The 17,368-nt window shown below is 39.3% G+C and overlaps 1 protein-coding gene across 6 annotated transcripts in view; it reads right to left on the bottom strand.

Annotated features, from left to right (window-relative positions):
* Positions 1-17,368, bottom strand: part of LOC124782590 (maternal effect protein staufen-like) — a 200,716-nt gene that overhangs the window by 32,641 nt on the left and 150,707 nt on the right. For all 6 annotated transcript variants that reach the window (XM_047253953.1, XM_047253955.1, XM_047253957.1 and 3 more), the window contains 2 exons: positions 11,155-11,313; positions 5,557-5,641 (listed from right to left, as the gene is read on the bottom strand). In XM_047253953.1, the coding sequence (XP_047109909.1) occupies positions 5,557-5,641; positions 11,155-11,313 (244 nt within the window). The remainder of the gene's footprint in view (positions 1-5,556; positions 5,642-11,154; positions 11,314-17,368) is intronic.

Raw genomic sequence — 17,368 nt, 5'->3', positions numbered from 1 at the left:
TGCAAAACAGCTTTATTGCATGCACCAGCCAGTGACTCACTGTGGATGCATTCTGCAGTAGGTATAAACATACACTGACAAGTAATTCATCAGCTTTCTGAGATAGTGAAAGCAGACTGCTACGTGCAAGCCTCTAACCCTTACATTACTTCCCTCAGAGAAGAAGAGCTGCTATGACCACATGCACATGATGGATTTGTTTTGCCAGTTGCAGCATTGGAGGGGATTGCAACGTTTTCTTCATTTGCAGACACAGTAATGGGCGGTACTGATGAGTGGGCTTTTAAAATAACAACCTGGTACACAACATTTGTTGTCGACACAAGATAAATTAATGCCACACATATTGATGCCAGTGTAGAGGGCATCAATATTCAGACATCAGATGCTCATATTAGCTCTTAAAGACATGGATAGTTAATTACTTGGCATATAGATACAGAACGTTATGCAGAAGTAGCAACAGCAATGGATGATTTTGCATGGGAGGTCTGTCCTTCGACTGGTAGGAAATGGTTGTAGTGTGCCATGTGACAGGTTCTGTTTTGGGTTGAGTTCTCTACATGAGGATGAGCAGCACTACAATGAAGGTGAACTAAAAGGACAGCGAAATACCATCATTAAATTCATTCAGTGAACTTCACTCAACATTTTTACCACAAGTAGATTCCGAAAATAAAGTACGTATCTGGAAAGATAACTACAAGATCCATCTACGGCGGTCACGATTTCGGATCGCAGGCCGTGCCTGGGCCTGACTGCCAAAGTGCTTAGATTGGCTGGCACATGTACCCCATCACCATGCCAAGCTGTCTGACAAGGGGAAGGCCTCAGACACGGCCAACTGATTCGGCTCAAATTTGGCAGGTCGCTTGTGTACATCCTAAAACGAAGGAATCTAAGATATTTTGGGTCAACACCCCCACGTTTCTGAGAAAATCCCCCCTAAAGGTTTTGACAAGCAATTGACTCAAAATTGGCGGGATCGATAGATAATTGTAAATAGAGCATTTTTCATTATCAGGTATGGGGACCAAAACGCATACTTTACCAGAAATTGAGGTAAGAAACTTTTACAACTGCCGCTTCTGTACCCACATGGTAAACGCTTTTTGCCAACAGCACTGATAGCGCAATGGCCAAGGTAACTGGTTGGGAATTGGAGAACCCGGATTCGAATCTCGAAGAAAAATAGTGGATGTTCTTCTTTTCGTTTGTATTTTTCCATATGTCAATTGATAGGGATAGGAAGATTAATAAGGTAAGTAAATCAATAAGGAATGATAATAGTAAGGTAGGCAAATAAATTTCTTGAACCTCTTGGGATAGTAAACAACTAAAATGTTAAGCCAGGTCACTTTACAATGGCTCTTCCACTTAATGTTACGTGTCCTCACTTTTCTTCAAACAACTAGATGGATGGTACTTGTCATACAAACATTCGAAACAAATATACTCACAGCACCAAGAACATCTAATGAATGCAATCTTTCGACAGCTACACTGCTCCTTCCGAAGAGTCGGCGGAAAAAAAAACTTGGTTTACATTTATAAATATGTCTTTTTCGGGAATTAATTCGGATGTGTACCACGCATACGATATCATTGCCTGAAAAATCGGTGCTGAAAGTTGGTTATGAATTATGCTGTGAATAATTATTGCATCCGTGCGGTTGTGCAATTCCTGCTGGGTTTCCAGAAGCACACTGCAATTCTGAAGCCTGGAAATAAGGTTTTTAATCTGGCGATAGAAATAAACCTCACACGGCTGGCACACAGGTGTGCAGTTTGGCAGTATTACTTTTACTGTGCATGTCGACTTACCCTCGCCATCTATAAACATTGTGTCATATATTGTAGTATTAATTTGTCCACTCCAGGAATCCAATATTAGCTTGTTATCATAAACGTATGGTATTAAAACATTCTCACGAAATGGTCTATAAACCACATTTGTCAGTTTCCCGGATTTGGAGCAGGTAATGTAAACATTTTTCAATGAGTCATTTAAATGATTGACCTCTCCTATAACCCGAGGACCAAATGTAACATTCGTTTCATGTAAACACAGGAAAACCTTAGGCAACACTTTTCCAGAGGCTGTGATGGCATATTGGGCCGTGTACGAATGTGTTAGATTGTTTTTACTACCAACTGCGACAAGGGTCCGTTTTTCTCCCTTATGCAATAATGTGCGTCGAATGTTCACCCGATACTCGCATCCTGTTTGATCGGTGTTGTCACGTAATATGATTAAAACCAGTCATAAGTGACACCGTTTGCGTGATGAAAAGAACCACCACTTTCTGTATATCTTCTATATTTTGCACCTCCTTATGAGAGATGTACGAGGGAGGACCCAAAAATAACCGGAATTTATTTCTAGAAAGCATATACTTTATTGTTTTCAAATAGAACCTTAATCTCCATCGAAGTACTCTCCATTAACATTAATACACTTGTCCAAACATTCATTCCAGTGTTCGAAGCACCTTTTAAGTTCGTCCTCTTTGACACCTGCTAGCATTTCCATGACATTGCATTTTACGTCTTCCACATCCACAAAATGCTTCCCTCTCAAGTCTCTTTTCATGCTCGGGAATACGAAGAAGTCCGAAGGTGCTAAATCCGGCAAACAGGGCGCGTGGGTCAAGGTAGTCATCTTCGTTGAGGCCAAAAACTGGCGAACGCTGAGAGCTGTGTGTGCGGGAGCGTTGTCATGATGCAGGAACCACACACCAGAATCCCACAAAGCCGGATGTTTCGCGACAAACTTCTGCGAAGACGTTTCATAACCTCCAAATAGAATTGTTGGTTTACCGTCTGGTTTTCAGGGACAAATTCAGAGTGTACAATCCCTTTGATGTACAAAAACAGATCAACATCGTTCTCACATTCGATTTCACTTGTCGAGCTTTTTTTGCTTGAGGTGAGCCAGGTGACTTCCATTGTGAAGACTGTTGTTTACTTTCTGGATCGTACCCATAGCACCATGACTCATCACCTGTAATGATTTTGTTGAAAAAATGTGGATCATCTTTGAACGCGTCCATCATTTCGAGACAGGCTTCAACGCGACGATGCCTTTGATCTCTGGTAAGAAGCTGCCACTCTTCACATCCACAAATCGATGGTCAAGATGCACTGAATTGAGCTCCAGGACAACCCGGACAAGTTCTCGAGTTGGTCAATTGTCCTGCATCAATCTTCACTGATGAGATCACAGATTTTGTTGATGTTCTCTTCACTTCGAGCAGTTGAAGGTCGACCGGAACGGGGCTGATCTTCAACCACCATTTCTCCCTTTTTAAACCGAGAAAACCATTCGTACACTTCCATTTTACTAAGAGAATAGTCTTTGTAGGCTGTCTGAATCATCTCAACAGTTTCTACTGCATTCTTGCCGAGCTAGAAACAAAACTTTACTGCCGCATGTTGTTTGTAAGAACTAGCCATTTCCTTGTGTCAAGTCTGCACTGTAAGCACACCCAAAGAACTGCCAAAGAAACCACACTTCTCACTGTTGGGTGACGCCACGTGGCAGAATGACTCGGCAGAGCTCCTACTACAACCCTCTGGTGGCGCAACCTGCTACTACAGGTACATGATGTGCAGCATTATGATTCCGGTTACTTTTGGGTCCTCCCTCGTGTTTAGTGATGTGCTGTTGATGAGTTTTATACTCCGATTTGAAATTTCTTGCCCAAGATAATGATGCAGCAAACGTAAAATCCTTGTTGGCCGTATATTGAAGGGCTGCACAGCAGCCCATTCCTGAAGTATTCTCGTTGTTACATTCTCATTACAACAATGAGATTTGACAAATCGGTCGTATGTCCACTTATTCATCACCTGGTATTTGTCGTATCTTGTCCCTCCTTTAACAATATCACTTTCCCACAATTTCAAGTCCTTCTTCCTTTTCAGGGCTGTTGTTGCTCCATTCTTTTGCAGCGTTTGTAAGTTCCAATTTGGATGATTCCTGACTAATGCTACCGCCTTTACTTTTACTTCAAGGGGTATAGTGCTGTAGTTCAATCGATTAGTAACCAGTTCACAATACTCATCGGGAACAGATGAAGCACATATTCCCAGTTATGTGGAGATTTCCAAAGTGTTATGACCATTTTGCGATTCACTAGTCGGAATATCTTCCACTGAATCACCTTCTGCTTCATCTTCATGGTATAGTACTTCAGTATCAACAAAAGTCATTTCGTTTGTCAGCTCCAAAAATTGCTCTACAATAGCCGCTCCTATCGATCTGGAACGCCAAGAAACAGAACTGCCTGCTTGTGGTAGTGTATTGATAATGCATCTGTCTTGTAACACTTCTACAAACCAAAACACATTGTCGGTAACTTCCCGCTTGCCATCGTCTGTGACAGGCTCCCAACTATATATTACAGCGCCAGTCAAAGGGTGTACATCCTCCATTATTCAGATCATGCACCTGAAAGATATGACACAAAAAACAATAACTAGTTATTATGGCATAAACAGACGAGCTAATTACTACAAACTACATGCAGTACTGCAGTACTCGTCATATGTTACTTACAGAAGAACACTGTATTCATTCACAAAACGTATTTCATTCAGCGCATTACAAATGAAAAATCGCTACATGTATCCACGAGGTTCACGGCAGCCTAATGACACAAAACAACTCTTTCCGATTGACTTCCATAAGGCTCGTGCTGGACACCTACACTCTTCCAGGTTCACAACTATGATATGACGAAGAGGCAACTGGGACAACATAACTCTCCCCGCGTGCATTCTGTCCCGTGCCTCACTGTAAATAAGCGTCGCGAGGTTGGCTATCTGTGATCCCTCATGAGGAATTCGCAGCATTCTTACTAGGAGTTTGTTTTTCATGTGACAAAGCTTAAAAGTTTAATACTTTACTAACTCACAGCGTTTGGGAAATTAGCTTGCCTACCTTATTATTATCATTCCTTATTGATTTACTCACCTTATTAACCCTTCTATCCATATCAATTGAAATATGGAAAAATACAAATGAAAAGAATAACATCCGCTAGGTTTCTGCAAGATTCCAAACCGGGTTCTCCTATTCCCAGCCGGTTACATCGGCCATTGCGCTATCAGCGCTGTCGGTGAAAAGCATTTACCATGTGGGTACAGAAGCGGCAGTTGTAAAAGTTTGTGTTTGCGGACCCCATATCTGGTGATGAAAAATGCTCTATTTACAATTATCTATCGAGCCCTTTAATTTTAAGTTGATTCTTCGTCATAACCTTTAGGGGTGATTTTCTCAAAATTGCGGGGGCGTTGACCCAAAATATCTTAGAGCCCTTCGTTTTAGGTTGTACACAAGCGACCTGCCAAATTTGAGCCGAATCAGTTGGCCGGCCTTCCCATTGTGAGTGTGAGGTGGGGGGAAGTGAGGGAAACTGTGCCACATTTAAATTTCTTCTGCTAGACATTTATCATTTTGTGCGACTGTTCCCTGTGCAGCAAATACCAAGTAGGCGTTTTTATGGTTTTAAACATTGTTGTACGTGAAGTTAAACTTTTCTACATACAAACCTTTGTTGTTGTCACTGGAAACATCCCAAAACTCTGAATTCATTACTGCTGCAATTGTTTCATCTGTCCGAAAACTGGGATTCATCTAGGAAAGAAAATAATCTTTAATATGAAAGTACATCACAACAATCATTTCTGAACACTTACTAAGAATATCCTCTAGTTCTTGTAAACAATCTACAGCTTGTTTCTAAGGCATTCATCTGTTTACAAAATGACTAATCACATTGGAATTCAAGAAGAAGCAACAGTCGAGTATCATTTCCTTCGAAGAATGATCAAAGTGTACAAGTCTTGATCAACAATATTATTCAATGTGATGAGTCAGCGGCACAAATGGTTTTTGCCCCCCTCTGGTAAACAAGTGTGAATCCATTAGAACCACAAGCAGTGACAGAGTAGTATTTGATGAATGATGATGACCCTTTCTTTCATAAAGTAGCTTTTTTTCATTTAATATGCATAAAATAATCTGGAAGAATTTCCATAATTATTGATACAAGTCATGATCTGTGGTTCATGCTTTACAAGCTGTCAGTCTCATAATGTACAACTTCATTTGTTACACAACCCTGCAGGTCCTCCTTTATTATGGGAGTTATACAACTGAAACTGTGCGTGGTTAACTACCGTATGCACTTACAGGGTGTATACGTGAACAAGGAAAAAAAATCCTGGATTTTCCCTGGATTTCCCAGTTAAAAACACACTTTTTCTGTCTTAAGTGACACTATACTCTTATTCGGCACTGTAAAACTCATCAATCCTTTGAATGTTTGTGGTTTTATATACCGGAGTAGAATTTCCCGGCACTTTAGAAAACCAAACTTAGGGAGAAAAACACGGTTTGAAAGAACTTTGATGTGCAGCAACATATACGCTGCATATTTTCGTATTACGAAGGTATAAATTCGAATTCCACCAAACACTGCATGTCACTTTCCAAAGCATTGAAATCGAAATTGCAATGCGCTTTTGTAAGCCAGTCATAACTCATGCACGTGATCTCGCCAGCTGATGACAGCATAGGACACGTGATGTAGTCAGCCAATAGCAAGGTCACTCTTAAGTAGTGCGAACACATAAATAAGAAAAGTTAATAGTTTAAATTAATATACATAGCATTCACATATAATATTGGTTTCGAAGATTAATAAGCTGGAAGAGAAGCTAAGCTTCCACATATAATGTTGATCCTTTTTGCGCTTGTTACACTTTAAGATACATCACACAAATGTGCCAGTAAAATTTTTAATGACGACGTAAGTGTCTGATCTTCTGGGCTTGAAATTCTTCTAAATGGTCATACTCAAAGAGTCAATTTTTAAACGAGAGTCAAACACTTTGTAATTTAAGAAATTCATCGTACATTCTCGCACATAGCTCATCTTATGTAAAAGGAAATCTGCTTTGAATGTAATGCTTTTTAAACCATCATTCACAATGTTTCCCCGCGACCTGTTAGAAATAGGTTCATTTCAGCAGTTGCAAGAGAGCACCATATAACAAGCGTCACCACGCTTGCGCAGCTATGGTGACGCAGGAAGCCCATATCTTCGTATGTGTAAAACCCTTACATTATGTCATAAAAGAGACAAGAAATCAGAGAATACTTCAAGAGTGTCGAAATTTCGTGAACCATACTAAAAAGCATAATTCGGCTTAAAATGCACATTTGTATGTCAATTTTCTTGGAGTACCAATACTGTATTATCTCATGTCTGGTTCTTTATTATGGCATAATGCCATACGCACACTTGAAATGCAGCGAACAGTTGAAACTAGCCAATAGGGTGAAATTAAACACTTTGCTTCAAATAATCTGACTGCCTCTACAGAAAAGATTAATAAAAGCCAAGTCTCTTTAGCAAACTGGCAAAAATAGCTTCATTGTTCTATAAGGTGATTAATGTTTGACTGTCAGGAAGGTGGAAACAAAATCTAAAACTAATAACATATTTTAGCCTTCCATAATTACGGGAACGTATTTTAATTCATTTGATAGCTCCCGACCACAAAAATCCATTTGGTATCATTTAATGTGAGAGCAATAAACGAAGAGGAAACAACAAAATCACTGTACGTAAACACAGGTCACGTGGAGATGACCCACCTCCCCACCACAACTCAGACTATTCTGTTCATCAGCCCAAGATTTAGTAATTTCCGAACCGGGGCAATATTAAGTAGTGGCGCCCAGCCACACTTCTGTAACCAGAGGCGGGAGATGGTACTACTCATATGCGACTCAACTGCGCATGCGCAAGGGCCCGCCCGCAACTGCTCAAACAAATGTAATTTAAACAGTTGCCAAGTCACATTCATCGGAGGCAATTTGGTATTATGAAGCACTGCATAGTCTTCCTAAAGCCTTTGACACACTTTGCTGTTGGTAGTCGCTTGTATGAGCACTGTTTTGTTGTATACGGTGCATTTTGCTTTGCAACTTAAGTCCCCCCCCCCCCCCCCCCCTCTCATTCATGTTTTGTTGCTGCAGTATTATTCTGCAGTAGCGGGATACAGAAATATCCGTTGTTAGAGTATTGGTTCTTACCTGTCAAAATCACAAAAATTTACTTGAAAACTAAAACAATGAAAAATTTCCGGAATTCTAAACAATTCTCGGGTTTTTCCCGGTTTCTCCCGGGTGAAAATATTCCCAGGTTTTTCCCGGATCTCCCGGGTCGTATACACCCTGACATAATTAAGCACAGAGGGAAAATAAGATGTTAAAAATTTGCCCTTTGCTTTCAGTCTCAAAGTAATGTTCCCTTCTTCTACTAAGTTTATAAACAAAATGTTATCTGCATATTTCAACAGCCCCACACCATTATGGAGGGTAAATGAGATTCTCCTAAACTTCAGTAAGTCTGCGTAGCTCAAGATAGAACAGTAAACACTATTTTTTGTATGTAGGACAGACATTAAAAATTCTCACGTTCTGATGTGGAAAGACTGATTTTTTCCCATGGCTGTAGAAAAATGGTTTTGTTTACAGGATGATAATGCACCAATATTTGGTAGAGACCAAATGTTTGGGAAACAAGGTTGTTCAGTTCTTCGATATTGGACTGAGCAAAGTGGAACTTTATATTGAAGTCTTCAGCACCAGCAATCTTTTTCTCCCAACTGATTTCTTCATAACAGATTTGGTGTTGCTGCCTCACTTAAAAGTTATGATGGACTGGAGACCTACAATGCATTCGATGTTTACCTTTGTAATGTAGGCAATTGGTACCATGGGAGACAAATTTTTCCAACAATCTCATTGAATGTAATTTCTCTTTGTCAACATTCACAATAGATGTATAAGTACCTCCTCTGCCTAAAACATTCGATGAGCTAGAGATATACACCAGCAGTTACCTTTGTAACAGTAGGCATAAAGGAAAACACTACTCCAATGCATTACCTATTAACTTTATCTGTGATGTATATGATGGAGGCCCCACTACACATTCTTTTTAATTTTGGAAAAAAAACAGACATTTAATTATTTTACATTTTATGATTCTCTTAAATCAGAAAGTAAACACAACAAACACAGCACTAGAGACTTGTCTTCATAAGGAATAATATTACATACCACCTCTTAAACCTACTAGAAAAATAATGACTAGACAATTATTTTCTTGTGGTTCTTCAGTTCTTCCCAGTCTATATTATGGAGGAAAGTTTTCAAGCAAAAGACTGGATCATCATGCCCACTGTGCACATTTTGACAACAGACAGAGTTGTCATCCAACATGCCTGGAGGACAGAGCAACTCCTTCTATACCTTTGAGTGCCTACCCCTCACTTCTTCTGCAGGCAAGATGTTCCAATTTTGTTCGCACCCAATTATAATTCTCAGCTTATTGTCATTCTGGCCAGTATCCCCACAGCTGCTCTGTCAATCTAGTTATCTTCTTATTTTTCAATTTATTCCTTTTTTCCATTCTGGTACAGGTCTCTGCTGTTTTATCAACAGATCAAACACAAGATTCTAGGCTTTACTAGGGTGGTACACTGAGTCATGACTAAAATTGTTCAATTGATTCTTTTAAGATGAAATCCCAGAATTTTGATGTTATGCCAACATTTTTATTTTGAAGTTATGCCAACATTCTTATTTGGTCGAAATTTTTCGAGGGTTCCATTTCCAAAAAATGCTCCATGACCACCAAGCTGCCTGGTTGTCCAACAAGTGTGCCTTGTTTGTCACTGGGCCAAAGATCAATGGAAATATGTCGCCTGATCAGATGAATAATGTTTCTTGTTACCCTAGACTAATGGTCATGTCTAGATATGTCATCATTCAGGCAAACGGCTGTTCAAAACATGCACTGCACCACAGACGCAGTCCGCTGGGTAACAGTATTATACTACAGGGGATACAGTATTCTGATTCCATCAGATCTGTAGTAGTAGCCAAAGACGCCATTACAATTGTGGGCTAAGTGAATATTACTGCAGACTACCTGCACCCCTTCTTGCTTGATGTCTCCTCTGACAGCAACAGAATATTCCAATAGAGTAACTATCCATATCACCAGGCAAGTGTCATTTTACAGTGGATTTAAGAGCAACCATGCTGATATAGTGACCAGCAAATTTGCCTCGTCTGAATCTCATGGAATAAATCTGGAAAGCTATTGGGCACCAGCTCTATAGCCATAAAGCACCACCCTATTATTTACGGGAATTGTATGACCTGTAGATACGTGTCTGGTGCTCTATACCTCTGAAAGTTTCCCAAGGATTCGTAAAATCTATAAGAAGCAAATCACTGCTGTACTGCATTCCAAATATGAAACAACACATTATTTAGAAGGTGGTAGTAACTTTTGCCTCATTAGTGTGTGTCAACACTGAGTCACACACGGTAAATCCCAGAATAAATACTTAGTCAATTAACATGCAAATATAGATTGGTGTTTTGTTTATATTTGTGTATGAATTTGGACTTAGTAACCATACAAAAGTGATCATAATTTTTTCACACACATAACTGGAAGGAAAGAATGCACTGGGTAGGCAAAGCATTCAAAGATGCCACATTACCACCTTTGTAGGTCTGCAAACTATTAATAAAATTTGGCAGATGGTATTTCCGTCCTAACTATAATAGCATGACTGGCATGCAGTGCATGAGCTTTATTATACTTGTATCTTATCATCACCATTATCATCCACATAACATCCACAGCAGGATTAAGGCCTCTTCGAGACTTTTCCAAGCATTCTGGCTGGAGCTGCCAGTGGTAGGTGTGCATGATGTGTGAACGTATGTGATTTCTTTACTGAAGAAGGCTTGGGCTAAAAGCTATAATGTGTAACAGCCTCTTCGTTGTGCCTGCCTGCAACTCATTGGATCATCTTTACGGTGAGCAGCAATCTATCCTTTTCATAATATTGTTGATGAAATGTAGTTAATTTGATTTTAGTTACTTTTGATTCCATTTTTTATTTGGTATCTTCTGGAAGAATGAGTCAGGGCAAAAAATCTGCTGCTGTTCTCCTTTTCAGTGTGTTTGTGTTTGTGTGTGTGTGTGTTATATCTCAGCTACACTACAATATGAAGAGCCTATGATATGAAGCAACATTTCACAATATTACCTGTTCAAAAGTATTGAGAATACTGCGAGTTCTTTTCTTCTTTTGAGATGAACGTCGCTTCTTCTTAGACTTCCTCTTCATTGAGTTTGACAGAAAGGAATATGAGTCATTATACTGCACTAATTCCAGCATTTTCTCAGCTGCTGCTCTCTTTGACAACTGTGAAAAATTTAAAAATAAGATCTATGATACAATTGGAAACTATTTAAAAGGGACTAGTCCTATAAAAATAATATATCTGCCATTATTATTTGCACAGAGTTCATGCCAAAGATAAGATCTTGTGTGGCTGCAGCAAAATTTGAGCAGAAGGGCAGCTAGACTATTCTTCTGGCATATATTAAACTCTTATCATTAAACATGCAATGACCTGGTGTAGAAAAGTCAATAGTCAATACAGAGTATGTAAATAAAATTTCAAGACTGGTTTTTTCCTGACTAGTGGTGTGTGCGCAGGCCAGTCTCACCACATGCGGCAGGTGGTGGGGGTGTTGGCTAATAAAGCCAAGCATCGGCATTTGTCTGCAAAATGCTGGAGTGAAAACATCGTGAATGCAGGGAGTGTCTGTTTCAAAACATCATCGAGAAATCAGAGGGTCCAAAATGCCCCTCGTTTTGTAGCAGTGGTGTTTGATCAAATTTTGTGTAAAACTGAACAATATCAGTAGGGAGACATTGAAAATGATCCAAGAGGCCTATAAAGAATACACCAAGTCATGTGCCATGGTTTTCATGTGGCACAAGGAAGTTTATATGCCAACTAGCTCTGCAGATGACGAAGAAACTGAAGTAATGTATGATGCGATAAAAGAAATTATTCAGGTAGTGAAGGGAGACAAAAATGTAATAGTCATGGGTGACTGGAATTCGACAGCAGGAAAAGGGAGAGAAGGAAACATAGTAGGTGAATATGGATTGGGGTTACGAAATGAAAGAGGAAGCCGTCTGGTAGAATTTTGCACAGAGCATAACTTAATCATAGGTAACACTTGGTTCAAGAATCATAAAAGAAGGTTGTATACATGGAAGAATCCTGGAGATACTAAAAGGTATCAGATAGATTATATAATGGTAAGACAGAGATTTAGGAACCAGGTTTTAAATTGTAGGACATTTCCAGGGGCAGATGTGGACTCTGACCACAATCTATTGGTTATGAACTGTAGATTAAAACTGAAGAAATTGCAAAAAGGTGGGAATTTAAGGAGATGGGACCTGGATAAACTGACTAAACCAGAGGTTGTACAGAGTTTCAGGGACAGCATAAGGGAAAACTTGACAGGAATGGGGAAAAGAAATACAGTAGAAGACGAATGGGTAGCTCTGAGGGATGATGTAGTGAAGACAGCAGAGGATCAAGTAGGTAAAAAGACGAGGGCTAGTAGAAATCATTGGGTAACGGAAGAAATATTGAATTTAATTGACGAAAGGAGAAAATATAAAAATGCAGTAAATGAAGCAGGCAAAAAGGAATACAAACGTCTCAAAAATGAGATCGACAGGAAGTGCAAAATGGTTAAGCAGGCATGGCTAGAGGACAAATGTAAGGATGTAGAGGCTTAGCTCACTAGGGGTAAGATAGATACAGCCTACAGGAAAATTAAAGAGACCTTTGGAGAAAAGAGAGTCACTTGTATGAATATCAAGAGCTCAGATGGAAACCCAGTTCTAAGCAAAGAGGGGAAAGCAGAAAGGTGGAAGGAGTATATAGAGGGTCTATACAAGGGCGATGTACTTGAGGACAATATTATGGAAATGGAAGAGGATGTAGATGAAGACGAAATGGGAGATAAGATACTGCGTGAAGAGTTTGACAGAGCACTGAAAGACCTGAGTCAAAACAAGGCCGCAGGAGTAGACAACATTCCATTAGAACTACTGACGGCCTTGGGAGAGCCAGTCCTGACAAAACTCTACCATCTGGTGAGCAAGATGTACGAGACAGGCAAAATACCCTCAGACTTCAAGAAGAATATAATAATTCCAATCCCAAAGAAAGCAGGTGTTGACAGATGTGAAAATTACCGAACTGTCAGTTTAATAAGTCACAGCTGCAAAATACTAACGCGAATTATTTGCAGACGAATGGAAAAACTGGTAGAAGCCGACCTGGGGGAAGAACAGTTTGGATTCCGTAGAAATGTTGGAACACGTGAGGCAATACTGACCTTACGACTTATCTTAGAAGAAAGATTAAGGAAAGGCAAACCTACGTTTCTAGCATTTGTAGACTTAGAGAAAGTTTTTGACAATGTTGACTGGAATACTCTCTTTCATATTCTAAAGGTGGCAGGGGTAAAATACAGGGAGCGAAAGGCTATTTACAATTTGTACAGAAACCAGATGGCAGTTATAAGAGTCGAGGGGCATGAAAGGGAAGCAGTGGTTGGGAAGGGAGTGAGACAGGGTTGTAGCCTCTCCCCGATGTTATTCAATCTGTATATTGAGCAAGCAGTAAAGGAAACAAAAGAAAAATTCGGAGTAGGTCTTAAAATACAGGGAGAAGAAATAAAAACTTTGAGGTTCGCCGATGACATTGTAATTCTATCAGAGACAGCAAAGGACTTGGAAGAGCAGTTGAACGGAATGGACAGTGTCTTGAAAGAAGGATATAAGATGAACATCAACAAAAGCAAAACTAGGGTAATGGAATGTAGTCGAATTAAGTCGGGTGATGCTGAGGGATTTAGATTAGGAAATGAGACACTTAAAGTAGTAAAGGAGTTTTGCTATTTGGGGAGCAAAATAACTGATGATGGTCGAAGTAGACAGGATATAAAATGTAGACTGGCAATGGCAAGGAAAGCATGTCTGAAGAAGAAAAATTTAACATTGAGTATAGATTTAAAGGTCAGGAAGTCATTTCTGAAAGTGTTTGCATGGAGTGTAGCCATGTATGGATGTGAAACGTGGACGATAAATAGTTTAGACAAGAAGAGAATAGAAGCTTTCGAAATGTGGTGCTACAAAAGAATGTTGAAGATTAGGTGGGTAGATCACGTAACTAATGAGGAGGAATTGAATAGGATTGGAGAGAAGAGAAGTTTGTGGCACAACTTGACTAGAAGAAGGGATCGGTTGGTAGGACATGTCCTGAGGCATCAAGGGATCACAATTTAGCATTGGAGGGCCCAGGGTGTATACGCGGACAAGGAAAAAAAATTCCCGGATTTTTCCCGGATCTCCCGGTGAAAAATACATTTTCTCCCGGGTGAAAATACATTTTTTCCGAGTTAAGTGACAGTATACTTTCCCTCTGAACAGTGAAACTTATCCTTTGAATGGATATGGTTTTATATAGCAGCGTACAATTTCCCGGCACTTTAGAAAACGAAACTCAGGGGGAAAAACACGTTTTGGAAAGATCTTTGATGTGCAGCAACATGTACGCTTTCGCGTTACGAAAGTATAAATTCGAATTCCACCAACAGGAAAAGTTAATTAATATACATAGTGTTGCTACAAGAAAAGCAAAGCTTTCGCATATAATATTCAAATCAACCACATAAACAAGCAGCAGTTGGCATTCACCGGTTCGGCTTTATTCCGCTCAGCTCTTACAGCCCCGTCCCATTTTATCTGCAGGAAAGTTTATTTCTAGATGTGATGAGGATTCCTCTGGCAGAGACATCACAAACACTATGCATGCATTCAAAAATCAACTTATAATTCATTCAGAAATCAATTTAGAATGTGTTCAAAAACCAGCAGGGCTGCGTTTCAAAATCATATGTATAATCGATAGACCGACTTGCGCTGGATGCTAGGTGCTTTGTGAAACAAGAATATGAATTTGCCCCCTCCCCCGAAATTACCACCCAGTTCAGATACCCCGGTTTGCCCTCACCCCACCACTAGATCTGGGCCTGCTGCGCACGCGTGAATCTGGCAGCTTGGGCGCGCCAGTCTTTATTTCTTGTATTATAGGCATGCATATCAGAGCACTTTGTTGCTTTGTTTTGATGTGTCACAAAAAATATAATTAATTTGTAAAGATACAGTGAGTAGACTGTGAGGTATTTATGATGAACAAAGATTTCCCTGCATGAATCTCTATACCCTAATCCATGGATAATTCTGATTGCTCTTTTCAGTAGGGTTAATATTCTGTTCATATGTATGTCGGCAGCACAACCCCATATCTCTACCCCATAATTAATCTGTGCAAAAATGGTTCCATAATAAATTGTTTTTAATGTCTGATGTGGGACTACTTTTGATAACTGGCTGATTAGGTGTAATGAACTGCTGATTTTATTGCATAAAAATTTGATATGGTTTACCCATCTTAGATTTTCATCTAGGTGAATACCTAGAAATCTGCAGCCTTCTGTGTCCACTACTTCAATTCCACCATGTCACTGATAGAGGTTTGGTGTGAGTTTGTAAGTTTAAATGGCAATAACTGAGATTTACTGATATTAACTTTCAAACCTTGATCTTGGAAATAAGTAGTTATTTGACGTAGGCCTTCAGTTGCTACCAACGTTAACTCATCATTTTGTTTACCAAGAAATAACAGTGAGGTATCGTCTGCATAGATTACCAATTGGGAGTTGAAAGGTTGCTCTATATCATTTATGTGCACTAGGAAAAGGAAAGGGCCCAAAATTGAGCCCTGGAGCACACCTTGCGTGACTGTCTAATATTTGGACTGGAAATTAATGATCTGATTATTGATTTTGTAAGTCAGCTTCGTACACTGCTTGCGGTTAAATAAATATGTAGCCAGCAATTGCATGGATGCAGCATTTACATTGTATGACTCAAGTTTACTTAAAAGTAACTCATGGTTTACCGAGTCAAAGGCTTTAGTGAGGTCTAGAAATATGCCAGCTGTTTGCATTCCTTGATCAAGGGCACCATATGTTTTGTGAAGAAATTCCGTAATTGCTGTGATAGTACTATGATCCTTTCGGAATCCATGTTGTGTGTCTGTTAGGAACTTATTTTTCAAGAAATAGTCACTAAGTTGTGTCAGCAGCACAACTTCAAATACTTTGCTGAAGACAGGTATTAATGATATGGGCCTGAAATTTGAAACCTCTTCCTTGGATCCTTTTTTATGCACTGGTTTAACTGTGCTCCATTTCAATACATTCGGAAATGTATGTTCTCTAATACTGCAGTTTACCAGGTGGGTGATTATTTTAACTAATTCCTTATTACATTTTTTAATCACGATACTACTCAAACCATCCCATCCAGATGAGTACTTATTCTTTAGGTTATTTATTATCCTGCCTATTTCTTTTTCACTTACTTGTTTGAATTCAAAAGGTGGCTCTTCAAAGGGGCAGAGCTTTACCTCACTACTCACAATTGTGTTATTAACTGGACTAACAGCTGCAGATATAAAGTATTTATTGAAAACATTGCAGACTTTATTAGGATCTTTAATTGTGTTTCCTTCATGTCTTATATTTACAATTTCAGTTTTTGGCTTCGGTGTGGCTTTGCGAAATTGATTTACAATCCTCCATGAGGTCTTGGCTATATTGTCTGAGCTATTTCACTGCTGTATATCTGTTTTCTTAGATTTGAAAGCTCTTTCTTAAAGATTTTCTTGGCTTCATTGTGCTTGGCATTAAAAACCTGCAGGTTTGTTGACTTGTGTAACACATCCAGGTCCTGGATGTTTTGCCTGAGTTTTATCATATTTGCTGGAAGTATTAGTCTGTTGGTTTTTGCACTTTGGTTATGGGTGAACACTCTTTGTATTTTTTTAACAGGGCAGCATCTGTCAAAGTGTCTTAGCATAGTATCATAGAATTTGGCCCATTTGTTTTCAGATCCTTCAGTCTGGTAAACCAGATCCCAGTCCTCTATAGATAATTTATTTCTTAGGGCAAGGATGTTACCCTCTTTTAGGATTCTTTTATTTGCGGTAACTTTTGTCATTTTTGGGATGCTTGTGTTTACATACTCTACAAGCTGGCATTTGTGGTCAGAGTAGTGAAAATCCATATTCCAGCACCTAACACTGTCTTTAATATGTTTACATAGTATAACATAATCAATTCTGCTAGATGTGGACTTTGTTACCCTGGTATCACTATTTACTACATTTACGAGATTATATGAGTTAAGAGTATCTATTAACCTCATATTACACAAACTGGAAGATTTTGCCTCAATATTCAGATCACCAAGTATAGTTAGGTCACTGGGACCACAACGTCCCACTACTCTACTAAATATGTCTATGAAGCTA

The sequence above is a fragment of the Schistocerca piceifrons genome, chromosome 1, assembly GCF_021461385.2.
Source record: "Schistocerca piceifrons isolate TAMUIC-IGC-003096 chromosome 1, iqSchPice1.1, whole genome shotgun sequence".
NCBI classification, from domain to species: Eukaryota; Metazoa; Arthropoda; class Insecta; order Orthoptera; family Acrididae; genus Schistocerca; species Schistocerca piceifrons.
Note: the sequence above shows the minus strand (reverse complement) of the source record. Positions and strands in the feature narration are given on the sequence as shown.